The following is a 26,775-nucleotide window of genomic DNA, read 5'->3' on the forward strand; positions in this document are numbered from 1 at the left end:
GTTTATTCCCCCATTATTATTTAATGAATACCTCTGAAATTCACTTATTTAGTGCATATATTGTGAATATTCTTCATAAACCGATGAGGTACAGAGACATTAGTGAGGCCCCTTAACGTTCATCCTTTTTCCCCCTACCTGTCTTTCTCTTAGTTTGTTCCCTTCTAGACCCAGCTGTTTTGCACCCCTATATTAAAAGCTCCCTAAAATTGTTTTCTGCAGTGTTGACGCTACATCTGTTTCAAATTAGTTGAAAAGAACCCAGGGGTACTCGATGCAGTGAATTCTTTATATTGGTGCACCAATACAACACAAGTACAACTGAAAAAGCACATCTCTCCTTTCAAAGCATTTTCTATCCCAGTTATCCCACAGGCTCAGGGAAGAGTCCCAAAAGGAACAAATAATACAGAGCTTGACTTGTGTGGAGAAACCTCCAAGTGCAGGCATATTCAAACAACAACACCGCGTAAGCATCTGTCTTGGGTCAGGGATGGTCATAATTAGTTTCCTAAACTGAAGTTGGAATCATTTCACACTTGCTACAGCTCACAGTTTCATGGCGACTGTGGGTGAGAATTGGCCAGCCCACACAAACCATATCCAGGTGAGAATGGGTGCCCCGCTGTAACCCCTCCCCCATCATTCTTCCTCCATTTTCAACTCCCTGAACATGCAGACTGTTCTACATGTCAGCTAATCTGCCCTCAATATAACAGTAATTGCTAATTATCTAATAGGTTTTTAATGAGTTTGGGGAGAGCTCAGAAAGTGAGCGACTATGTAAAGGAAGGAATATGTGAAATGCATCTGTGTTGCTCTCAGTTGCTCTCAGTAAGCCACGGGCATCATAGTCGGCTCTGCACATCACTAACAAACACCGAGCATCTCAAACCTTGCAGCTGAAACATTATTGAGCCGAATTAAAGAGAGGTGAAGGGAGAGAGTGAATATTAGGAGCTAGTTAGAGAGACTGAGGGAGGAAGTGAATGCGATTAAGAAAGAGCATGGAAACCAAGAAGGAAATGTGAAAATGTGCATTCTCAAAACCCACAGTGCTGCATGCAGAAGGTCTAAATGCGTCTCCTGAGTGGGGGCAAGTCCTACCACAACGATCTTTCCAGAAATGTATAGAACAGAACAGTGAGGAGTGAAGTGTTGCCATAATGTACAGTACACATTACATTAGACTTCTCTCCCAGCCAGGGATTAGCCACTTGATTGCTCTGTTTCTCTAACATATGAACACTATGACCGGAGAAATATATACACTGCACTGCACTCTCCCTTCAGACTCAAACAAACGCACACAGACACTTACACACATATACCTTACATCACACTTACAGTATATGCGTGAACATAAACACACACACACTCATCGTCATCATGTGGTTTACCTCCCAGGGACCACCAAGACATTGCTACGGCAACGGGTGCCTGCCTCCACTAATGAACTGGTTGCCATGCCAATAGAGTTGGCTCCACTATCAAATAGTGCAACCCAGCGGGGGCTCAAAGGGAGGGTGTTTGGGGCAGAAGGTACACGGAAATGTGCTGAGCTGCGCAATTTTACTCACAGTTCTGTGAAATGGAACAATAGCGCGGGTGCATTCATCCCATTCAGTCCTCTCAGCGCTGTTGTTAAAGAACCGGCTTTCACCATCCCTCCTCCAGCACCAGCCTTCCTTATGAAAAGGCCAAAAAGGATGGTCTTACTGTGGAAATGTAAGGAAATTGCATAATATGAGGAAATGGGCAGTGCAGAATGACTGTGAAATTGAATTATACCACAAAGGCATAATAATACATCCAAAGTATTTTTTATTTTTTTTATTTTTTTTCCATTGTGGCCAGCAAGCCTGGGGCAAATCACACTCGGTAACTACAGTGTTTCTTTCTCTTCTGGACTGTGGTCCTGTACAGGTATCAAAGAACAAAATTAACAAAAGACAAATATATATATCAGCATGGAATCTTAACAACTTCATTGGCAGAAAAGCAGGGAAAATATGTTGTGAAAAAATAAATGTTAACAAGTACCAAAATAACCTGACAGCACAGACTGAAGGGAGAGCATATGCCATCTAATTTCCATATATGTGGCAGCCGATTAATTATTTAAAAGTAATGCATTCATATTCTGCGCACCCCTTCATTCTCATGCACTCATCATTCACTGACTGATGTGGGAGCCGTCATGCTACATTATTAATCCGTAATAATAAAATGCAGTTGGCCAGATATGTATCAGGATATAAATAGCTACCGGTATGCTACACATTACCCATGTTTCTACTCAATCTCATGAATACAATATGAACGATTAGACATGTGGTCAATAAAACATAAAGGAACTATAGTAAAAGCAACAGTAAGACGCTGTAGCTTCTGCTATGAAATATTCCTACCTACTGCTTGATAGTTACCAGCAACGGTCAACATTCAGGGTGTCAAAAGTTTAAACCTCAACCTCCTACTAGTCTCAGCATTTTTCACTACGGTGTTTATTTAAGAGATGAGAAGCAGTTGAAAGATAATCTCCCAATAGGCACGTACCTATTTCCTTAGTGAAACTCAGACTTTTTTGGCCAGGCAGTGGATACTTTCCTCTGACATGTAGTTGAAGTTGAAGTAGGGTGCTACTTAAAAAACAGTGTAGGATGAATTATCCAGTCAGTCACTGAAGATAGTGGATTAGCTAATGGCTCCTCATGACTGTTAGCATAGTTAGAAAAAATTTTGATGAAAACATGTGCTTGGGTGAGATAAAACTCCTGTGACATTATTGTTTCTTCCTCCTTTAGCTGTAGCACTAACTAATGGGAAATGGAAGTTGTTTTTTTCCATGGATTTATATCATTTTTTCCCCCCGCATTTGTTTGAGGAAATATTGATATTCCCAACTTCCTTATCTTTCAGTAGGCCTTTGTGTTTCTTACAGTGTGTCAGCCGTTCACTGGCATGCTAATGTCCTGAGTGGCTTCCATGCGCCAGCAGTCATCTAGCAGCCGTGTTCTTGTGGCTTCCGCCGAGTTTTTTTACTAAATTCTGAGCAATATTGTGTTCACAATATCCTATGTTGTAATAAAGAGCATGTAAGTTCCCCTCAAAGTTTCCACACACCATTACGGTGTAGATTATTGATTTGTGGCCCCCCAAAATGCTTGGAAATTGTCTTCCGTGAAATGACTATCTTTTGTTTAGCCACCATTAGGCCAGAACATTAGGCCGCTGACTTGACCTCTGCCCTCTTCCCTGTGTCTGTCAGAGGTGTGTCCAGTTTGACCAGGAGTGTACGGTGTGGAACGCCAAGCAGCAGATCATCTGCTCCCTCAGCGAGTCGCTGTGGGACGTCTACAACTATGGCCTCTTCCAGCCGGCTGGAGACGGGCGGGATGCCAAGTTCCTGGAGGAGGAGCGGCCTCTGCGAGACTACTCACAGTCCTTTGAGAAAGGGGTGCCTTACCTGGAGGTACGGCGGGATAAGATGGACAAGAAAGAACGTTTCTTGATTTTACTGTCATCTGTTGTTGTTGTTATTCTGTCAGTGACTTTAAATGAAAATACAAACCATCACGACCTTTCAGGGTCTCTCAGAAGTGACACTTTGGTGGGGTATTACTTTATTCATTTGTTAGCCTAAACATAGTCATATTTTAATATAAAGCGAGTCCCCACATACGCAAAAGATTTATAAAGGTGTTAATTTCTCTGTTGATATCTGAGATATCCCTTCCGTTGGATGGATTTAATTGCATTCTGTGTGTTATATAAGCTGCAAATTACATTATGTTTCTGTACTTTTTAGTTAGTGGGGTGTGAGAGAGAGAGCAGCTTTCCTGCTGTCATACTATTATCTTACAGTGCCCTCTGCTGGTTCAGCGGGTGTACGTGCTGCACAGTGGGGTGGGGCTGAAAGAGTATCCTGCACTCAGAGTTTGGCTTCACGCTAGAGTGTTTACATTCTTGACTTAGCCCCAGATGAGAACACGTCTGTGAACTGATGAGATGAGGCCCTGTAGCGGAAACCCGCTCCACAGCAGGATGTACAGCACTCTGTCAAACACTTGGGTGTAATAATTACAGGCCCATCAGCTCTCTGATAGTGCTGCGTGACTGATAAGAATCCAAATATTTAAGGTGCCTGAAAGTTTTTGCACAAACCTGTGCACATTTATCCCATAATCATTTGCATCTGAATCACATCTGTGTTTTTGTGAACTGGAGCAGCATACACAGCACACAGGGTTTCTGCATACTGTTAGCTCTTGTAATGAACCACCACTTACTAATAAGCATACTGTAATTGTATGTATTAAGCTTGGTTGCTTCTTCATCCTTGCTCCCATTTCTCTCTCCCCGTTGCCATGAATACACCGCAGATGGTGGTTCATCTCAGCTCTTGTGTGCTAGACAGCCTCTAGACTTCTCATCTGGTAATTGTTTTAGCGTTACATTATAAAACCGAAGTGGAGACTAAACATCCAATCAGGAGGCTGTCATTGACAATGTTTCCCATTCAAAAAGGAAGTCAATGATAAACCCAACTAACCTCAGTCAACTCATCATTTGAGGCATGTTATGTCTAGACACGTATTCATCGCCATTTTATTTATATCTCAGGCCAGTTCTTTTCCCATGTGACTTTTATCCCAAACAGAATAGAGGAAGATTTGAAAGATTAGTAACAACAGACATATTGTTTCCTTATAATTTGCATTTACAGAAAAGAAAAGAAAAATGATTAGAAAGAAACCATAATTTAACCTTGATAAAAAACATGAGAACCCCTGTTTAAAATAATTTAATGGGATGTTTTACCAGTGAGAAATGAAGAAAATATATTTTAAAATGTAAGTCTGTGTAGTTAACAGCAATTAACTGCTTCAGCAACCTGCGTTTTCCCCGAAAACATAACCAGATCCGATTTAATATTTTAAAGAACTAAATCGTGGAGCTTTTCCAGTAGCTTTGAGTGGGAGACTGAATTTCTGGAAACCAAAGAGCTCAGCTGCAGGAATACTGGTGCAGATTTCCAACACATGTAGCACTTGTTTTGTCAGTAAGTCCAACATGCAGCTGTATCTTTTTGTTTCCTTCTGTGCATGTGATCTAAATTGAGTTGCAGTAGGATGATTCACATGTATCTTTTTTTTTGTTCCTTCTGGTCCTCAGTTCAGGTACAAAACCAGAGTTTATAAACAGACTAATCTGGATGAAAAGGCTCTCGCTAAACTCAGCACAAAGGTATGTCTCATTGCGGTCTGCTGAGCGTTACTGTTTATTGTTGCGTGTTATTCAGTTTCATTCTCTGACATGCCTTCCCTTTGATCTTTTTCTCCACGCAGGCCAGTCTGAAGAAGTTTCTGGATTACATTCAGACTGGTGCAATAGAGAAAATGGCAAAAGTCCTCGATAAAGGTCTCGATCCAAATTTCCATGACCCCGACAGTGGAGGTGAGTTTCTCACAAGACAATGTGCGCAACCAAGTTTGCGGTGCTTCGTTTTTTTTTGTCCCGCTCCACAGATTTACTTTTAAATAAATACATTCGCAAGTATCAAATAGTGTGAAAGTACGAGGATGCAAAGTGACTTTCGCCTTTCTACCGGTCATCCCTCCCGCCCTCAACCCCTCGCTGTGGGTCAGAGACCCCACTCTCTGTGGCCGTGCAGTCTGGCCTGTCGGTGGAGGGCATCAGGCTGCTGGTTCAGGGTGGGGCTCACTTGGACTTCAGGAGCAGAGACGGCCTGACTGCAGTGCACAAAGCTGTTAGGGCTCACAATCACGCTGGGCTGATGGTAAGGACTTCAAGTTAAAGTCACATGCTGGTGGTGGTAGGGCGGAGGGGGTTCATTTTAATTACAGGGTGCAACCAAAGGAGCACAAATACCCAGAAATACCCAGAAATACCAGAATAATATATATTATTCTGAACGTCAATTTATTCCAGCAGTTTTCTATTTGGACTCAGTATGTTTCTGACTTCTGACTTTTTTTTAATTAACTACCTTCTGCTGATGATTTAGTCACTTCTGTGTATTAGTATTATTGTTAATGCCTCATGTGTTGCATAGACACCCCACACACAAACACATCCCACATGCAACCCCCGCCATCGATTTGCAGTATTACAGTAAAAGTGCTGTTACGTGTGAGATGGCATATACTGTAAGAAAGCAAACAAGATGGTGGCATTTGATTTCATAACCCGAAAGACGTGAACAACATGATAATTAACTCTCTGTGTGTTGTCTCCCCAGACCCTCTTGTCCCTCGGAGCCTCTGCAGATTATAAAGACCGCTGTGGCCTGACCCCGCTGTACCACACTGTGCTGACAGGGGGTGAAACGTCCTGCTGTGAGACTCTGCTCTATTACAGGGCGAAGCTGGGGACGAGGGATGAGAATGGCTGGGACGAGTCCCATCAGGTAGTCCCGTTTTAAATTTCTAATGAGCCAATCAAGTGCAAACACAAGGCAATCCCACTGTCTGTCCTTTCATTGTTTCCCGTGTGGTTTTAAGGGTTTCCTCTCATATTTTCACGTGAACCATCTCTGGTCTTTGTCCACTATCTAAACTTAAGCAATGCACCAACATTTTCGCTGCCTTATTAATGTCATGTACCATCACCCTCAGCCTCCCTCAGCGTTTTCTCACACCCTCTCTGCCTTCCTCACTCGTCTCTCCATTCTCTCTCCTTCCTCCCCTCCTTCTCTCTTTCCATAGCACAGGGATGAAGAGGAGTTTGGAATGGAAGAAATACATAAGGTACTCTTCATCCCACCATCTCCGCACCCGTAGCATAGCTCTAAGCAGCAGAGGCACTGAGAATAATGTTTCAAATGTAAATAAACAGAAGTGACTCAGGTGACCACATTGTTTTCTGAAGCCCGTCCAAGTCATTTCCAGTCGAGCCCAGTACAGAAAGAGCATTGGACACTATCTCTTTCTCTCGCTGTAGATGCGGGTGCATTGCCTACATTATGTCTCTGTGACATTCTGGTAATTTTGCGTTTGTGCTGCGAGTCGGTTGTCATGGTATTTTATTTTGGTTTGCTGTGCTCTGTGTTTTCTTTCTTTACTTTGTACGCATCTTGTGATATTTTAGTCCCTGCAGAAAAATATGAGGAAACCTCTGAGGCTGCTGAAGGCTCATTTCTGTTGTTTTAATGGGTTTCGTTTCCTTTGTTTTTCCACCACGGTGCAATGTAATTGGCTCCCACTTATTTTTTTTTTTCTCTAAGAGTAATTTTGGATCTAAATGTGGATGTAAGACATATTATTTCCTCTTTCTCCGTGTATCTATTTTGCGACGCCTTTCTTTTTATCTCTTTTTCTGCCTAATTCTCTTGCATTGTTGTCCTATATGAAACCATCCACTTCACTTCAACTTGCCCCCTTCCATACTTTGTAATACTGACAGTTTGTGGATATTTCTATTATACTCTTGACATTAAAAGGCCTGCCAGAATGGCTTTGCACAGCACTTGGAGCATCTGCTGTTTTATGGCGCAGACACCACTTCTCAAAATGCCTCAGGGAACACTGCACTTCACATTTCTGCCCTGTACAACAAGGCAAGTATGGAAATACCCCTGATATTAAACCGTTAATACCGTTAAATCATAATGACAGCTTTTGTTCTGAAGGTGTTAACCGTTCTCTTTCCCTCTCTCAATGATCAGGAAAGCTGTGTCCGCGTTCTTCTGTACCGGGGAGCAAATAAGGAGGCAAAGAACAAGCATGGTCAAACACCTTTTCAGGTAAATGGTTTAGCCTTTAGCAGGACGTATTCAGAAACAAAGTAAATTAGCAACAAAAAGAGTTAAGAAGAGCTAGAACAATCATGCATTTTTTGTGTGTGCGTGTGTTTGCAGCTAGCAGTAATGTCTGGTCACTTTGAACTCGGGGAAATCATCAAAAACCACAAAGATTCTGACGTAGGTAAGCTTCCCCGTCTCTCCTTGAGGGAGTTTTCAGTAATGCAATCGGTTCCCAGCCACCTGCCTGCCTTGTATTTATCAATTATTTATTTTCCTTACCAATTTCCCTTCCTTTCCCCTTCCCTTCCATCCTATCATGTCATATCTCTCCACTCGTCCTCACTTCTCACACCTGACTTTTGTGTCTTCACCATGAACCTCCCCATCACGTGTCACATCTCTAGTGCCCTTTTTGGAATCACCAAAGTTCGTTCCCAAGCGAAAGGAGAGTTCCCACACACTGCCCCTCCCTTTACTTCAATCCCACCCCCTACTGCGCGCTAATAGTGATAACACCATGACCCAGTCTGACCCCCTGGCTGCACCCAACAAGCCTGCAACCAATCCCAACCCAGGACAGGTACTGAGGACCAGTAGATGGATGCTGAATAGACTTTTATGTATAATACTATATGTAATGAAATCATCTCTGATGGTTTATCTTTTTTTTTTTTTTTTTGCAGGGCCAGCGCAGGGCGTCCGTAGGCATGAGGAGCTCCAGCAGCCCCAGAACTCGTACCCGTTCTCCCTCCAGGGGGAGAGGAGGCCAAAGTGACACAGAGGAGAGGCAGCGGCAGCCAAGGGGCCGGCAGGGGTGAGGAGTCATTCATCTTCAGTTACATTCAGCCACATGCGAAGAAACTTTTATTTGACTCTCAGCTGCACAATGTGCACTATTTTTACTCGCATATCCTAAGCCTGATATCGACATTGTTCTGCAAAATAAAAGAGACTGAAGTGATATTCACAGCATGAAAAAAAAGTTTTAAAAATAACAGATGGTAATGCAACAGCTTAATGGCTATAACTTGGTCATAGTTAAGAGAATCAAGAGTCTAGAGTCACACAGTGACCATGCCGTTGTGCAGATGTCTATGATATTCAGAACTTAAAATAATTTAAACTTTAATAAAGAGAATTAGGTCTGGTGGATAAATTGTTAAGTTTAAAAATGTTCTCCATCACTAAACTCATAATGATTCATCGTCAGGGAACATCTGAACCTAATTTTATCCTGAGCGTGAGAAATGTCCATCTGGACTAAAACTGTTTACTGACCAGCAAATTATTATGGCTCAAAATAAACTAGTAAATCCTTTTTAAATGGAGATACAGGTGAATATGAAAAGGAAAATGCATATCACCATGACTAGATAATTGCTAGATAATTATTAGGATTTTTTTTTTTTTTTTTTTGTATTACAGTAAGCTTTAGGTTTGAACTTGCAGATGAGGTGGTCAGATATGAATGAATTCAGACAGGACAGAAACTGGAATGGTGATTCAGCTTAATTCATGTTTCGTAAAGGTTTTTATGTTTTTGCTTTGTTTATTTTTACACTTTGGATATCTCTTTTAAGCACTGATGCCACCCAGTGAGCAGGTACGGGTTCGAGTCCAGCTCACAAATCTGGGTGGAGTTTGCATGTTATCCCTGTGTTCGTGTGGGTTTTTTCCGGGTATTCCGGCTTCCTCCCACCTCCAAAGACATGCTCGTTAGGCTGATTGGTGACTCTAAATTGACCCTAGGTGTGAGTGCGAATGGTTGTAGGTCTCAGTGTTAGCCCTGTGATAGGCTGACGACTTGTCCAGGGTGTACCCCGCCTCTCGCCTGATGCCAACTGGGATAGGCTCCAGCAACCCCCGCGACCCTAGTGCAGGATTAAGCGGTACGGAAGATGAGATGAGATATCTCTTTTATCACACCACAAATCAGAAAATGCCATCAATAGTCAAAAAAGAAAAAAATGGTTTCACTATGTTTTAAGGAATAAGCTACAAATTATAAGGAAAAAAAATACTTTTTTCATTATAATTCTGGCTCAAACTATAAAAACAAAAATCATGTCATGTCTCCAATAATAAAAATAATGCAAGGTACTTGCTCTAAGTGATGTTTTCATTTTTTTGAAATATAGTGTATATTGCGTTGTGAAGTTTCAACTTAAGTGACATCTACCGCATGCTTTGCATCATTTTAATTGTTTATAATAAATGTCTTTACAACCTAGAATCTCCATATTAATTTTTTGTGTACTCCTGCGCAAATACTGTATGAAATATAGTATTAATAGAGCATAGGATGAAGGCACACTGGCTATGCTGTTAGTATTTTCTATGTATCTTACATGCTGAATGCTAGACTCTTAGTAAACAGAAGACTGCGCCATTCTTACAGCTGGTATGACTGATGACTGTGACTCAGCTACTGTCCATCTCAGATGTAGCCTGATAAACCGTATGTCGTCTCACTTGTTTGTTCGTTTTTTTTTGTTGTTTGTTTTTTTTTACAGTGTGCAACTTATCTCCCGGTTTTGTTAAAGCCTCTCTCTCGTCCTTCTCCCTCTGCAGTGCACCCTTGGCAGGAGGGGGTGGAGGTCAGATGAAGCGAATGTACAGCGCAGTGCCAGGCCGGGTGTACGTGGCCACTCGCGCCCACTCTGCCAGCGGAGACAGGGAGCTCTCGCTGAGCAAAGGGGACAAAGTTAAAGGTGAGAAAAGGCAAAGTCTTTACAAGGCCGTCATCAAAAAAATCAGCCAGTTTCAGGTAATTAGCAAAACCCTCAATAGTCTGGTGCAATGTTGAGCTATTTGTGGTGAAGCCGCAAAAGGACTGATGCAGAAAAATGTAAGAGACGTCCATATAATGTATCACACAGCAAAGGATGTTCCCAGCTGCTAAATAAAATAGCTAAATGTAAATAAGGACGTGTGCTCATCGCTCTATGTGTATATGTTTGTCTGTCTCTTGATTTGTCTCAGTGTTAAGTGTAGGAGAAGGAGGGTACTGGGAGGGAACAGTGAAAGGTCGCACCGGCTGGTTTCCCTCAGACTGTGTGCAAGAGGTGGCGGCTCCCAGCAAAGACAATCGATCAGGTGAGACTAAACCTGTGGGAACACGACCTCGCTATTGTTCCCTTAAATATGACTATGTTCATGGCACGTTTAGACCGCTTTTATTGGAATCCATAGTGAGAGGCAGAGTTTGCTTGCGGAGGATGGACTTCCCTTTTCTTGTTTTGTAGTCATTCATGTGTGCATGTGTAAGTCGTCATATAATTTATGATGTTAATAGGTGAGTAAACAAGACATAAAAATAGTACTAATAAGGACTGGAAGAGGCAGGGGGGTGGGGTCATGCTGGAAAATGGGTTGCATATTTCCTCAGGCTAGTGTTCTCCTTCAAATCATCACAACACCCAGCACATGCCACACCCGTGTTTACCAGCAGGCTCTTTTGCAGCAGATATGTGCATCACAGTTATTCCCTGTCGCCGTGTTTTCACGGCTGCACTGTTCACGCAGTAAGCAAACCATATGCCACGTTGAAGACGCAAAAACAGAAGGTGTAAATAGGCTGTGTGTGTTGTGCAGAAGGGGGGGAAATAAAATGACAGGAGCTGAAAGTTTAAATTGGGTCTCGCCTGCATGTGCCTTTGCAGACACACGCAGCGAGAAAGCAAAGAGGAAGCTCTTCCGTAACGTCACAGTCGGCGCCTACGACGGCACTGATGGCCCCAGGTAAGAAAAAAAAAAAACTTCACTTCTGCTGTAGATCACAAGTTTTACTGGAAAGCTTTGAATTTCGTGTCCAAAATTCCGGAAAAATGGAAAGTGTTTGTTCTGAGAATCCAACTCAACTCAACCTGGCTGACTGCAGCTTTTGACGTACTTCTTCTGGCTGTGGCTTTTCATATTAGGGTGTGCAGCAAAGCGGCCGCCTGCTCTGTGTTTGTCACCGTGAGGTCACTGAGGGTGACTGAGATATTTGACACGTGGTTGTTTTGTGGGTAGCGGGGGGTTCTTGTACGCGCGTCTGAAATACACAGGGGTTGCGGGTGTGTGTCCTTTCTTCCTGCATGCCGTCTGTTTTCTGCTGATCCTCATCTGCGCCTGTTGTCTGTTGTTGTCCAGGGTGAACACGTCAGCGCTCAAAAGAACAAAGGACAGCCGTGTCACTTTCAGCTTCACCCCTTTTGGCTCCACCAGACGAATGCACTTGTCTCTTTGACGGTCCACATGCTTGTTGCTTGTATACACTGAACTCAATGATGCTGTAATGAAAGGGAGAGTTTATCCTGCTCTTCCGCGGCGCCTCTTTGAAGCCCAACCCTGAGCGGCTGTGGTTGCGTGTTGTGAAGCTGTCTACAGTTAGTGCACGCAAGAATGTGAAAGTGCGTGTCTTTTTGTGTACATACATCATCCTGCTGGTGAGTCATGAGGAGGCTGGTTAGGCCCCTGGGCGAGTGAGAAGGACTTTCCAGTTGCCATCCCTGAGGTTTTTCGGCCTCTTAGACATTAGAGCTGCCATCGCAGAGTGGTGTCATTTTAAAGAACAGGCATTCGCTTCAACGCAGCTGTGTTCCTAATGGAAATGGCACCGGCCGGGGTTATTTTACCTGAGCTAAGTTGGTTAAGCGTAATTGCAGTGGCGTGGTGAAGTGGAGCACGATTACGAGCGGGGTGATCCGGAGCATGTTGTGTCGCTGCAGCTAGGCATTTGGGAGAATGTCAATTACTATTTCAGAGAGGGATGGAGGAGGGGGGGAGAGTGTTTGTTCGGCTGTGTGGTGATGACAGCTCTCTGTTTTAGAGGAGAGGAGGGAGCGAGCGCAAAGTTGGCAAATGTGTGTGTGTGTGTGTGTGTGTACGTGAGTAAATCCAGGGTGGGAATCAGCTGTTAGCATATCTGTGATTTACCAGTCAGTGGACGAGCAAACGCCGTCTCTCTGTCTGTGTGTTACATTTCCACCCATCCCCCGCATCCCCGCCCCACGAATCCAGCTCTCCGTCTCCCCCAGTTTGCAGCAGCCTCATTCACACACACCATACAGCCTCTCCCTGATGTGATCATCCCTGGTATTCTCTTTTTCTCTCACCGTCATTCTCTCTCCTGTCTGAAATACGCGGGTGCAGACCATCACTCTCTCTCTCTCTGTCTCCCTCTCTCCTTCTCATTCACCCACCTCTCTTGCTCACTCCCCTCCGCTCTCGCGGCTCTCTCCGGCTGAGCTCTCGCTGGAAGACCGGGAGGAGGAGGAGGAGGAGGGAGGCAGGAGGAGGGAGGAGGGAGGAGGAGGAGGTGGCGGAGAGAGGCGCGTGCGAGAGAGAGGAGGGGGGGACATGGCAATGGGGGGATGCGGAGAGAGAGATTTCTCTCTCTCCCTCTCTTCTTCGTGGCCGTCACTGGGCCCCAGAAACAGGAGCGTGTGGTTCATTTACAGGTAGCGGCTGTTTCCTCATTCATTGGCTGGCTATGGATGTGAGGAGAGGACAATGGAGAGAGGGGAGAGGTAGATGATGCTATTGAGAGGCCTTTTCAAAGACAGACTAATGAGCTATGTATTCTGTGCGTGCCAGTGTGTCTTTGAGCGTGTGTGTGTGCGCGCGCGCTCAATTCCGTGCGTGTGTCTTAAATCTGTATTTTGTTTTTCCTCTGCATGTGTATATCTGTGGAACGGACGTGGCTATTGAATGAGGACTCTGCAGCATGTTTATTTCTGTGTCTTCTCCGGTGTGTTTGAACACCGTGTCTGTGTGTGTGTGTGTGTGTGTGTGTGTGCATGAAAGAGAGCACATATTGATGCATTTCAGTCAGACAGTGTGGGTGTATTTCATTCTCTTTGAGTCATGATTTCTATAAGCAGATATTTTGAATTCACTAGGACTTCCATGTATTCCTGTTCCATTAAAAAAAAAAAAAAAAAAGCTATGGTCACATCCCATGTCTCTGTGTATGTCACTGTGTCATTAAAATTCGGTGGTGTTCTGACTGTACAGAAGGATGAAAGTGAAGAAGTCAGTAAATGGCAACAGTGCGATTTTCTTTTTTTTCGCAGTTTCTTTTGAGCCCTCATTTGAGATACCAGTCATTTCTGTGCATGTTTGTGTGCGTGCACGCGTTTGTCTTGATGTGCGTGTGCATGCGACTCTATACACTGAACAAATTCTGTGTGGTTTTCAAATGTAAGTGTGTGTGCTTTTCTGTAGGAGTGCCTCTCATGGACATATTTTATATTTATGTGCCGTTCATCATCATCACCATCATCATCTACCACGTATTCGTTCACAGTGTGTGTCACTAACATCTGCCAAGTGCTTCACTTGTGGTGTATGGGTAACGTCCCCACATAGCCAGTCTATCTGCATTTACATTCAGCAGGTGAATGGTTAAAAAGCTCCCTTTTTTCTCAGTGATTGTGGATAGACGAGAGGATGACTCAGGAGGGTACATAATAACTCTAGCCTCTAGTAGGCTTACAGCTTCGTTGCAACCAGTTCAGAGAGAACGTGTCCTATTAGCCAACAGCAATTAACCAGGGACATTTGCTCTTTTTATGGTCCTCCTTGGCTGGGAAATGGTGGTCAACGTAGCGACAGGCGAGCGGAACAGCTTTATGTAAAGGAAATCAGGTGTGTTAGAGTGAGCCAGCAAAGGAGCTTAGAAGCACCTGGAGGACCAACAGTGGCCATGTTTCCCCCTTGTACGAGTGGATGGATGAAGAGCCCGATGGATCTGTCCACCTACTCTGTGTTACTTTGATCCTCAGAGAGGGAAAGCATGGTGGAGGACAGGGTGAGAGAAAAAGGAATGAGGTGTGAGGAGCAGATGGCTGGAAGGCGGCTGCGCGTTGGCGAAACAGTAACATTGATGGAGAACACACAAGGGACGGACCTCAGTAGGGGAAACTAGCAATCGTCTGTTCAGTGCTAAAGTTACGGCTTGATGTCGAAGTCCTTATCTTCAGCCCTGCAGGGCGACGCACACGACTCTGATGTACCTCTGTGATTCCACGGCCATAGTGTGTTTGTTGTGTGCTCTGCCGGATTAAATAGACAACAACTTGCTGCGTCTGTACTCTTAAGAAGTGGTTGAATATAATATTATTCCGTTATTGGTATTTTAATACCAGTGGGTGTTTCAGAAGTGGTTGAGGCAGAATGCACTGATGGGAGGCTGACTGCAGATCCTATGGCTAGGGAGCCAATCAAAAAGTTGCATTTAGGTTAGTTTGTATTGGATTTAGCCTCACTATTTGGGTTTTGGGCCTGCTGACTCAAGCAAAGAAGGCTGAATTTGTGTGCAGCCTTGCAGTTAGCATTGCCTGACAGGTTTAATTCAGATCCAAAAAAATCCCAGCTACATACTTTTCAGGAAGCTTCTGGCATGAATGCACACAATTTACCCACAATTCCCAAGTAAAGGAGGGCCAGAACAATTCCAGTGGAAACTTCTCCCTGAGCATACTCGGAGTACTTTTACTGCAGTGAAGCTATCACTGTAAATAAAAGACAGCTCTCTGACCACACTACTCGTCTTGTTCGCCCGCTGTTCAGCCCTTCTAGGAAATCAAATCCTTTGATTTGATTTCACTTGGAGTGTCAGTTTGAGTTAGCTTGAGTAGCACAAACGAACACTGAAATGAGCTGCCTGTGAAAGAAATATCTGGAATTCGTCTTAAATCATACAGCTCTGCTCAAGCCCTGGGCCCTCTAACAGAGGCATGGTGAATTGACATTGTTAGAAAGTCAAGTCCGGGAATGAGTCATGAGATGTGGCTGTGTGTAGTCTATTTAACCAGTCTTGTATTAGGGAAAGGGTAGTAAAGCATCCCGGCCAAAAAGTCCCAGACAGTGGTAATAGAATAATGGAGGAGCTTCCTGAGCCTTCACTCCGACTGTTTCATAATAAGATTGTATCTCCAGTGTCTATGATCACAGTTACTGTCCTCGCAGGCTGCGGCCTTTGAGTGAGAGGAGTTGCTCGTGGGGGAGATTAGAGGCCTGTCCGATTTCTTCTTGTACATAATCTGAAGTGTCATATATGACCGGTAGTGGTTCGCAGGAGTCTGTGCAGCAGTATCCTCACAAAAGCTGCCAGAGGCGGTGAACTCTTTTAGGTGCATTTGGAAGTTTCCATTATCAGTGTATGTGCACATTTTTCTAATGTTGCTGTTCCCCCTGGCCCAGTGCTTGTCAGCTCTAGCTGGATTAGTCCATAGTATGGAATGTCATCTCATATACAATTCCCCCATTGTTGTACTAACTGTATCCCTGCCATCAACCCCTTTGTGCACCAGCGCTTTTTGTATGACATTCTCAAGCCAACTTATCTTTTGCTGCAGTGTGATTTCATAATGTGATGCAGCATAGTTGTTTTCCACGTTGAGAAAATGCATTATTTGCATGACAATAAGACGCTTTAGTTGCTGTAGAAGTCATATAACTCTCCCTTTGTCCAATTCTCCTTCTTTTTTACCCGTTTTCTCTTCATCCCAATTTCCCCTGCCCCCTTTTTCCCCCTCTAAGTGACTACATCATTAAGGAGAAGACAGTGCTCCTACAGAAGAAAGACAATGAAGGCTTTGGCTTTGTACTTAGGGGAGCCAAAGGTGAGCCTCGTCGGGAAACTCACATATTCTTCCATCTCCAAGGATTTCTCTGTCCCATATGCTTGTTTTTACCACCATAATTTCTCTAGCGCTGTGTGATTATCAAATCTGCATCCATTTATGGTCATTCCTCTTGCCTCCTCCTCTTACAGCTCAGACTCCCATAGAGGAGTTCACTCCAACGCCAGCATTCCCCGCGCTGCAGTACCTGGAGTCTGTTGATGAGGGGGGCGTGGCGTGGAGAGCCGGCCTGAGGATGGGGGATTTCCTCATTGAGGTAGGGACCAAGACCACAGGCTCACCCCAGTATTGAAATATTGAAATTAATCTCATTCCCTGAGTTTTCTAATAAATCTTCCCCGCTACAGATGCCCCTTGCAGATCAACCGTAGATGACTTGTAGATCTAATTCCTAACGAGTTAAAGTGGTTTCAGAATTAGATGAGTTAGATGAGATGATATGCATTTTTATTGCATCTTACTTTTCAACAAATTCTTATTATCACCCTGCTCTCTCCACTGTCTTCACACTGAAGATATCATGTGTAGGCATAGAGAGAGGACAGGGTGAAGAGAAGCTGGTACATCGAAAAAGTATATTATAAAAAAAAAATACATTGTTTTCAAGTAAATATTCTGTGTGTGACGTGCATTATAGTAAAGGTTGCTGAGGAGATGCTGATTTGTGACAACTGTTCCTCGTCAACAAAGCCCCAGCAGCTCAGACAGCAACTTCCTTGCTATTTTGTACCTTTAAAATTTCCGGTATGTTGGCTTGAAAACGCATTTGAGAAAGTGGTGATCGTCAAACCTCTGTTAAAGCTGACACATCCTGTTAATTGGTATTCAGCCTAATATGAGTCACTTAAGTAGCACCCCAAGCTCTTGTAACTGTGATTTACTTTGCCTGAATTGCCGGTGCACCTGTACAGAACAAAATGAGAAAGACAAAAACAAATGCAGGAAAGAGGCGTTGTCTGTATTGTGTGTGTCCTTGAGTGCATTTTTATAAAACTGAATTGCCAGCGGCTAGGCACGTAGCTCATGGCGCTGCTCTCCGTCCCCTTCACCAGGTGAACGGGCAGAATGTGGTGAAGGTTGGCCATCGTCAGGTGGTCAACATGATCCGTCAGGGCGGCAACAGTCTCATGGTGAAAGTTGTGATGGTTGCTCGAAACCCTGAACTGGAGGACACCGCACGGAAGAGAGGTAAGAGTCAACTTTTCCACGCGTGTCATATTCATATCCTGTTTATGATGTGACGATAAAAGTGATTGCATGTTTACTCCACCTATAAGCCTGCAGCGATGTGGTTGACTGTATGTTTATACAAGCGTCCTAAACATTAAGACTGCATTTGGCTCGCTTCCCTTGGCAGCCCCGCAGCAGACTAAAAGACTGACTCCTCCCGCCATTGCCCTGCGCTCCAAGTCTATGACATCAGAACTGGAAGACATGGGTAAGATGATAAAGGTGATCAAGGAGTGAAACAAAAGATAAATACATTTGAGTGCTCCACAGCTTTTTTTTTCTGAGGGGTTCACATTGAAATTTCTTCTATTTGGTTGGTTAACAGCCGTTCTGCAGAATGATGGTATGGTACTGTGGCACTATTAGGACAACGCAGCATTAAATATTAACAGAGCTGATGCAGAGGGGCAAGAAAATTATCTAGTAAGGTGCAGTTTTTTTCAGTAGCAATAGCTAGATACAGAAGGAGTATTTTGATTCATTTACGCCTAAATACTGAGGTTTTACCAACAGCATGCTGTCAAGTGATACTTGTCTTGTGCCATCCTTAATAAACTGCTCTGTTTTCTTTTCCTCATGCACGCGATACGCTGCGTGCAGTGGACAAAGGTGGGAGAATCATGGATTTGTGTGCTTTCATGATTATATCTGTCCCCATCACCATCCCTCTCATCACATCAGCATTCACACCATCACATGTGTATGTATTTCATCATTTCGTCTTGCTTTATACACATGACTCTGTAGCAGTACTAGTGACACCTAATTTCTGTTTCCCAAATTATGCGTGCAACAGCTGCGTCTCCGTGGAAAAAGAAAGCAGGTGAATATGGGCCTCTATCATTACCCCTATCAGCCCCTGAGCCTTAATTAAAAGTCAGCCTGTTTGATGCTCATATTTTCTCCTCCTTTTCCAGAATACGAGTCCTCTCAGGCTCCTGATAAGAAGAGGACAGTATATCAGATGGCGTTAAGTAAGAAGTCCCTCCTACTGTTATTGTCGTACTGTACGAGGTTGTTTTTAAGCCTTAAGGGTACAGGAGGGGGTCTTGCTGAAATCCTCCTTTCATGTTTCTTTGTACTGCATGCTCCCCTTCACTGACTCTCTGCCTATCTCTATGTTGTTTTAGATAAACTGGATGAGATCTTGGCTGCTGCCCAACACACTATTACATCAGACAGCCAGGGCCAGAGAGGTCATGGGGCCAAAAGGGACCGGAGCAAGAGTATTGTTCCCAACGTCTCCAATGAGGTACTGTTGGGAATTAGAGGCAAATTGTTGTTACGGTCACTAAACTGGGGGGTCTCACTAGCATTTTAAGCACAACTACTGTGTAATCTGGAAAGTGCATCAGTTACCTCTCTCTTTGTAATACAATGCAAAACAGATTTACATATGTGACGGTGCTTCTCCGCTGCTTTAGGATGTAGCATATATTTAGTCATGAAAGTGACTCATACTAGCAAAAATGATGCCTATCTCTAAAGCACCTTGGTCTTTAGCTTTTCTTTTAGCTCTCTGTGTTCTCCTGCCCTCAGTGCACTTAAGAGAAAATGATTGACAATGGACCACCCACACCAAAACATTTGTTTAAGTGTGAGTCAGGTTGTGTCCATTCATCTATGCTCTGTTGCCTGATACACTAATACTCTGACTGACTGTTTTTTCTGTATTGAATCATATTGTATTTCTACTTATATCAGCTCAACAGCCAAGACCAATTTTATTTGATTACATCTGAGTAAATGCTTCAACTCTTATTGCTTCTGCAGCCATCCTTTCAAATTCAATTTTGCTCCCTTTTCTTCTGTTTAATATGTCTTTGGACACCTGTAGCAACCATATGAGCAGCAGTCGTCAATGAGTATGGTACAGTCCGGACCTGGTTTTGGCTACAACCAAGCTCATTTCCAACTAGGCCACGGTCCTCAGCATGCCGTCATGATGCGTCAGAAATCTATTGGTAATGTCATTTGTCATGGAAAAATTTCTGCCATCTCAATGTATGAGCTCATTTTTTACAACTGCTTATGTTCATATTCTCAGGTGTAACAGAAGAGGAAAGGCAGTACCTACACCCACCTGCTATGAAATTGGCTCGCAGCTTGTCAGTGCCTGGACCAGAAGAAATCCCCCCACCGCCTAACACATCTGCCCCAGAGCCGCCTTTATCTGCAGGCCCTCATCCTGGGAGAGGGCCTGCTATGCCCATACCCCCTGTGTCCCAAGCCCATTACCAACTCCATTCTCAACCTGCACATCCTACTCAAGCTGGCTGGGACAGGAGTGGGCCTGGTGGGATGAACCAGCAAGTCATGGTTCCCACCCTCCGCAGACAATCTGAAGGACTGTGCATCAGAGAGCCAGAGGCTCCCAGGAGAGGTGGTGGCAAGATGGGAGGGTTACGGAGAGGCTACAGCAGTGCCACACCACCAACAAGTGCTAAGCCTAAGGCCCAACAGGCACAACCACATCACCCACATGTGGCCAACCGGGAGCAAGGTGGAGGGGCTGGCAGAGGGGCAGCAAAGAGAGGAGGTAGGGGAGCTTTGATGAAGCAGTCAAAAGTGGAAGATGGGCTAAGGCAACATCGAGGAAAAGGAGGTGCAACCAAAGAGAAGAGTTCCATCCCAATTCCCACTATTATTGTCAAGGCGCCCTCCACCAGCAGCAGTGGTCGAAGCAGCCAGGGAAGCAGCATGGAGGCTGAGCCCTCCCAGGATGTGGAAGAACAGGGAGATGTAGCCCCAGACGGCTCCAATGCCAGCCTTCCCTCACCGCTGACCCCCTTGCCACCTCAGCCCCCTACATCCACTTCCTTGCCTTCCTCAACTGTTGCTCCATCTGTTACCTCACAACAAAACCTGGAAAACTTTGATTACACTTCAACATTTGGTTCGGCATTTGGCGAAGGAGGGGCACGCAGGGAAAGAGAACGTTTCAGAGATATGAGACGAAAGAGTGCTTCTTTCTTCCTCTCATCTGAAGAGGACATCCAAGGGGAGGCAGGGGGTGGAGGAGAGGGGGGAGGTGGAGGTGCACTAGGGGTACGAATTCAGCCTTTACAGAGCTCACAAATGGAAGTACCCACCCCTCGCCTCCGCCCCTCCAAGTCTATAGATGAAGGCATGTTTTCTGGAGACAACTATGTGAACTATTCCAGCAGCATGCCCCCGGCCTTTGGCCTGCCTGAGTATTCCTCCCCTGTCCTTAGTCAAGATGGCCAGCCCAAGTCGGCACCTTCAATGTATGGCACCCAACCTGCAACTACCTTCATCCACCCACTAACAGGGAAAGTTCTGGACCCCTCGTCCCCACTTGGTCTGGCCCTGGCTGCCAGAGAAAGGGCTCTGAAGGATGACCGCAGGACAAGACGAGAGGACAGACACTTTGGCCGGCAGCTGTCCACCGTAGGCTCCTTCCCTACACCTGTTCAGACTCCAACACCTTCACTTTTTGCAACCCCAACACAATCAGCCTACACTTCACCTGTGTCCCTCCACCTAAGTTCCCCAACCGCCACCACCTCCCCTGCATCTTTGAGCCGGCCACAGTCGCCTAGAATATTACGCCTGGGAGGGGGAGGTGGGGAGAGGATGGAGAGGGAAAAGGAGGCAGGGCCCAGGGAGGGTCTTAGAGTTCGCTTCTCTGAGGACAGAAACAGTCAGTTTTCAACCCAATATTACCCAAGGGAGAGAGAAAAAGAGGTATATGACAGCAGACCTGCTCTACCTTTGCAGCCTCCGCCCCCACCAGCTCAACCAGCTCCCCGCAGACCGTCCTTTCTGCAGATGGAGACCACTCCCAACACCAGCTACATTCCTCAGTACACTGTCCCCACAGCCCCAGCACAGTCACATGAAACTATGGAGGAAGCAAGAGCTGGGGCGGGCGGAGGCCTAGGACTGATGGTTCTACCTCCACCAGCTCCCTCAATAGACGCAGACGATGAGTTTGTCTTTGCAGATCCTTTGCCTCCTCCTATACAGTTTGCTAATGGTAAGAATGAGAGAATCCATGAGTTTCATCAGCATCATCAACACCAGAATCAACACCCTGCTTCTGTTGCTCCCCCACCCCCACCCCCCCTCCCATCTTCCAAGTCCTCAAATGCTCCTCAACCCTCTTCGCAGGGTGGTGACTCTGCTGCTTCCAGTCTTACATCCTATGACAGTGAAGTAGCCAACCTCACGCAGTCAGCTCTATCTCCATCATATCCATCCCCTCAGATATTTCCCCCTTCCTCCACCACCATTACCACCTCTGCTTCTGCTCTGCCTGCCACATCACTACACAGACCCCAGCCCATGTCCCATTCTCATCCCTATTACAGCAGCTCTAATGACTCCTCAGTAGGTTTCCATACCCCAGCCCAGGACAGAGGCACAGCTACCCTCACCACCACCATGACCTATGCTACCACTACCATGACAGCAACTACTGCTGCCACCACCACCACAACCTCTCCAGCATCCTCCGACTACAGCATGACCATGGCTGGGCCTAAGGCTGGCCTCAGCACAGGGGGGAAAGCTGCTGATCACATGAATCACACGACTATTTTATCCAAGAGCGGAGACTGGCAAGATGCCGTGGTGGACTCTGGAATTGAGGAGCTGGATAGCCATAGCAGTAGTGACCATCATTTAGAAATGCTTGGACTGAGTGGGTTGAGAGGAGAGAGAGCAGGGATTGGAGGAGACGGGCGAGGGGGAGAGGGAGAGAAAGGCGGTGAACATCAGGATCCTTGCACAACCTACTCGGGTGGGCAAACATTTGAGGTACACAATGCCAAACTTGCAAACCCTGTGTTTCCAAAAATGACTCATTACAAGGAGGGGGGAGGGAGGGGCCCTTCTGTAGCACTACGTAGGCAGAACAGCACCAACCCTGCTCCTTTACAGTTACAGAGACAAAGCAACCCAGAAGATGGTAGTTTAGATGGAACTTATGTAGATGACAGGAAGCACAAGCAGAGTCGATCCAAAATGGAGGATGGCTTTAGCTCTGCCCTGGCTGCTTGCTTAGAGAGACCCATGGAGACACGACCATTGGGATGGGGTGAGATTGGGGAACATGAACACAGCATAATCCAGAGAGGTGGCATAGTTTTAGAAGGCCGCAGAATTCACTCACCGCTTTCAGGCGTGAAAGCCAGCATTATCAATGAGCTGAGTTCCAAGCTACAACAGATGAGTGGCATGAAGAGCATGGACGACTGGAGTCACACCCCAAAGTCTCCCACCATGCATAGGTTTGTGTTTTCATTCCACTGAATTTAAAGTTAAGTTTTAAACAATTATATTGCTGCTCATTTTGCCAAGATTTTCATAATTTTAATGCCTCAGTGGATTGAAGCTGACTTGTTCATTTTATGTGTCTTTCAGGTATTCGGCAGATTTCACTGACGTATTCCACAGTCCCCCCACTGGTCGCTCCACCTCACCGCTACCCACATCCTCCCCACAGCATCGTCAGATCCTGACGCCCAACCTCGCAGCCACACCTTCTGTTTCACCTACACCTCAAGCCCCAGTTCAGCGCAACTGGACCCGGTCCCCTTCTCCACAGATGCCTACCTCCCCAGTTCATTCGCATCCTCCCCATTCTCCAACATATTGCCCATACCCAACATCACCAAAGCATAGGTCCAAGATGCGCCGGCAGACTTTTGATTTTCAGTGCAGTCCCACTAAGGAAATGCGGTCTTCAGTCTCCAGACGCAGGGCTCCCAGCCCTCTTATCTATAACACTGAACAGTCAAACCCCACTCCTCCCAGACCCTCCTCTCTACCCATCCTTCCCAGTACACCTGTCTACAGTGGCCCTTTTGACTTTCCCGGGCCCCTCACTCCTCCTTCTCCAGGCCTCCCTCTAGGAGACACCTATCGGGCTTCAACTCCTCCAGTATTCTCCCCATCTGGTGTGCAAAGTCCAAACCCCCTTCTCGTCTCCCGCTCTCTCTCCCCTACTCATTTTCTTTCTGGGGCCTCCTCCCCCATGCATTTGCCGCCCAGCCCGTCCTGTCTCAACTACCCCCATCTCAACGCTCCTCCACCGGCCAAACCATTTGCCATCAAACCCCTTCCCTACTGGACCAAGTACGACGTGGCCGACTGGCTGGCTTATCTAAACCTGGGTGAACACAGAGAGCGTTTTATAGACAATGAGATAGATGGATCGCATCTGCCTTCACTCACCAAGGATGACTTCTTGGACCTGGGAGTGACACGAGTGGGACATCGAATGAACATCGAAAGGGCACTGAAGAAACTCACTGACAGGTGAGGGAGGACTAATAGACTCTGGAACACGTAGACGCAACAAAGTCAAAAGGTCACAAAGGAAACTCTGGATAGTGAAGAACAGTCAAAGTGTCTCATTAGTTCCATGCAAGTTAGCTCCATCATCCTCTTCCTCCATTAGATATTTATAATTTGATAAGTTATTCCATCTTCTCCCCATACTTTTATCTTCTCTTTATTAACCTGTATTAGAAACCCCGTTAAGTTTGCTCTTTATTTAAGTTCTACCCATTCTTATTCTTTGATTTGGCCTCCTTTTCTCCCCAGGCGGCTCTCCTCTCCTTTGCATGTCACTGCTTCTCCCCAAGACACAGACTGAGTGAATGAAGGGGTGAATCAAAGATGAAAGAAAGGCACAGAAACAAATTGACAAAGATGAACAATAACAGAAGATGTGCAAGAGAAGAACAGAGGACGTCAATGGGTTGTTTTGAATCAATATGGTGGGAGGGACTTGTCTTGCAAATTTGCTACACATGTAGAGAAAGCTAACGAAATCTGTGAAATGACTGTGTGTGAAAGAGTATGTAAGTAAGAATTTTTGAAGATGACTCTTCAACAGAAAATATTCTTTAAACTTTTAATGGACAGGCATTTAATTAACACACCGTTTTGTGCTGTAAAAGAATAAACACACACACACACTTACACTCATGTTCTCGCACACACTGACAAATGAAATCTCACACCATCTGCTGCTGAGCAGCAATGAGAAAACTTGAGTCTGAGTTCAAAGAAAAGTTGAAAAGTTGCTGCTTAAAGGGTGAAGCCCAATTAAATGTTACTGGTTGTGGCTGAGCCATAAACTTTGGCGAGAAACAGGAACATAAGGGACACATCCTAACATCAGTTTTGTAGCTTTAAGCAGTTCAGAGTATCAAATGGCTGTGAGCGCTGGAGCCAAAGTGTGAGAAGGGGTTTTGTTTGTAAATGATGATAGAAGAAAGTGATAGATGATAGTAGTTTATATATATATATATATATATATATATATATATATATATATATACACACAGTATATTTGCCATACTCCCCCAGAGGATGCCCCAGTAAGCTTTGTATGTATGTACTTTGCAAGCTCTAAATATATCTTACATGTTAAACGGGATTCACTATTAGTAGAACCATTTGTTTTGTACTAAGTGCTGATCGCAATCATTCATTTCAAACTGGTCAAGATATTTAAACTGTTGAAATCGAATCGTGGATTATAGGGAAATATATTGAGAAAATCTTGTTGTGAATTGAACTCTATTGTTTTCCTGGTTATTCTACAGAAAGGAGAGGAAATATTTGAGTGCAGCTGAAAAAAAAGAGGGTTAGCATGTCAAACCATCTTAGACTTTATTGGTGTTATGGCCACAGCACAGGTCGAGGGATGGATCTATCCTCTTTGATGCCATAATGTTGACCGTGCTCTCTCACACAGCAGGTGCAGTGATCAAAAAGGGCTTTTTACTGCTTCTCTGTCTGCCTGACTTCCTCTAACTTCTGCCTCTGTGAGTCAGTGTGTCTGATTTTGTGCGCGTGTGTGTGTTCGTCAGCCTGCGTTGGTAGCAAAATGCTTTTCCCCGACCTACACCTTTCTCTTTTTAATGCCTTTTCCGAAAGATATTTATAATGGTCAGAATGCATAGTTGTTTTTTTTCCCCCACAGTTGACAATCCTGATGTTGCCCTCTTACACACGTTTACCCTCAAAAAGAAAGACTTTTACCCAGTTTTAAAAAGGTATTTTCTGTGATAAAATACTGTATGTGTTGCATAGAGGTGAACATGAACGTCCTGGATTTATTTTTAACATGCCAGTTTAGCCATTCCCTGCAGTGACTTCAACTGTAAGGCAAGAACATCATTTATAGCTCTGTATGTGATGATGATGATGACAATGACAACATAAAAATATAGTATAATAAAGATTATAATATTAAGTATGTAAACATTTTTAAGAATCTCTGTCTTCCAAATAGTGTGGACAAATTCTTTAAAGCTACGTTTTGTTTATCTTTCCTTTTCTGTAAATGCTTTCTATACGGCTCACCCTGTGGTGATCCCAGTGAAGCTGACATGTTAGTTAATGCATATTTTCTCCAGTTTAAAATTATGACTGTGTACTCTTATGCTGAGTTGCCTCAATGCTGTCTCACGATGGCTGCTATTCTGAGAAGGACTGAGCAGTAGTGTAGAAAGCATTACATTATGATTTAAAAGAGTATTTTAGGTCTAGTGAAATGCATAATGAACTTGAGTACATACAGTATGAGCATAAGTATGCAGAGATAAAAGGTATATATATATATATATAAATATATAAATTTTGTTTTAAATAAAACACATATTTACGGATAAATAACATGATAGAGGTACAACTAAGGTGTTGAAATAAATTCTAAAATAAACTATGGCCCGGTTGTGCTTCTCATTTCTCCTTGGATTCCCTCCTCTGACAGGTTCACATAATGATCTAATTTAAAGTGCTGTGTCATTTGGCAGCAGCTCGTCTCAGCCCTGCGGTGGTTGAGCACAACATTGTTTTCAGGTCGAGAATGGTTTTCCCATCAAGCCCTGTGAGGTAATGGGCCAAAAGTTTAGAGCTCACAGAATGGAAGAAGATGACATGGCTTAATTCAAAGTAAGCAGTGGCTGCGTCCATGCAACGAACCGACTGAAGCGTGAAATTCCCACAGAACAGTGAAAAAGAACTTGGATTGAGACAAACGCGGGTCTGTTTGCTAGTATGATGGCTAGTAAGTAAGGTTCATGTGAGAAAGCTGTAAATATAACAATATAGTTTTTTTTTAAACGTATGTGCTGCTTGTCCACGTTGCAAAAATCTGTG

At 44.6% G+C, this 26,775-nt stretch overlaps 1 protein-coding gene across 3 annotated transcripts in view; it reads left to right on the forward strand.

The window, feature by feature from the left end:
- The window catches only part of LOC125022554 (SH3 and multiple ankyrin repeat domains protein 1-like), a 39,027-nt gene extending 12,687 nt beyond the window's left edge, over positions 1 to 26,340 (forward strand). The window contains exons 3-28 of one of the 3 annotated variants that reach the window (XM_047609281.1): positions 3,272 to 3,475; positions 5,179 to 5,250; positions 5,352 to 5,460; positions 5,652 to 5,803; positions 6,266 to 6,433; positions 6,732 to 6,773; positions 7,466 to 7,582; positions 7,691 to 7,768; positions 7,883 to 7,949; positions 8,173 to 8,348; positions 8,452 to 8,582; positions 10,340 to 10,479; positions 10,751 to 10,864; positions 11,431 to 11,509; positions 16,298 to 16,380; positions 16,533 to 16,657; positions 17,454 to 17,589; positions 17,759 to 17,839; positions 18,232 to 18,240; positions 18,428 to 18,454; positions 18,549 to 18,605; positions 18,762 to 18,883; positions 19,469 to 19,595; positions 19,679 to 22,886; positions 23,020 to 23,916; positions 24,205 to 26,340. In XM_047609281.1, coding sequence (XP_047465237.1) covers positions 3,272 to 3,475; positions 5,179 to 5,250; positions 5,352 to 5,460; positions 5,652 to 5,803; positions 6,266 to 6,433; positions 6,732 to 6,773; positions 7,466 to 7,582; positions 7,691 to 7,768; positions 7,883 to 7,949; positions 8,173 to 8,348; positions 8,452 to 8,582; positions 10,340 to 10,479; positions 10,751 to 10,864; positions 11,431 to 11,509; positions 16,298 to 16,380; positions 16,533 to 16,657; positions 17,454 to 17,589; positions 17,759 to 17,839; positions 18,232 to 18,240; positions 18,428 to 18,454; positions 18,549 to 18,605; positions 18,762 to 18,883; positions 19,469 to 19,595; positions 19,679 to 22,886; positions 23,020 to 23,916; positions 24,205 to 24,256 — 6,573 coding nt within the window. In that variant the 3' untranslated portion in view covers positions 24,257 to 26,340. The remainder of the gene's footprint in view (positions 1 to 3,271; positions 3,476 to 5,178; positions 5,251 to 5,351; positions 5,461 to 5,651; positions 5,804 to 6,265; positions 6,434 to 6,731; positions 6,774 to 7,465; positions 7,583 to 7,690; positions 7,769 to 7,882; positions 7,950 to 8,172; positions 8,349 to 8,451; positions 8,583 to 10,339; positions 10,480 to 10,750; positions 10,865 to 11,430; positions 11,510 to 16,297; positions 16,381 to 16,532; positions 16,658 to 17,453; positions 17,590 to 17,758; positions 17,840 to 18,231; positions 18,241 to 18,427; positions 18,455 to 18,548; positions 18,606 to 18,761; positions 18,884 to 19,468; positions 19,596 to 19,678; positions 22,887 to 23,019; positions 23,917 to 24,204) is intronic. The other 2 variants (XM_047609283.1, XM_047609282.1) reach the window with 2 other exon arrangements.
- Positions 26,341 to 26,775: the final 435 nt, after the last annotated feature.

This window comes from Mugil cephalus, chromosome 16 (assembly GCF_022458985.1).
Source record: "Mugil cephalus isolate CIBA_MC_2020 chromosome 16, CIBA_Mcephalus_1.1, whole genome shotgun sequence".
In the NCBI taxonomy this organism is placed as follows: Eukaryota; Metazoa; Chordata; class Actinopteri; order Mugiliformes; family Mugilidae; genus Mugil; species Mugil cephalus.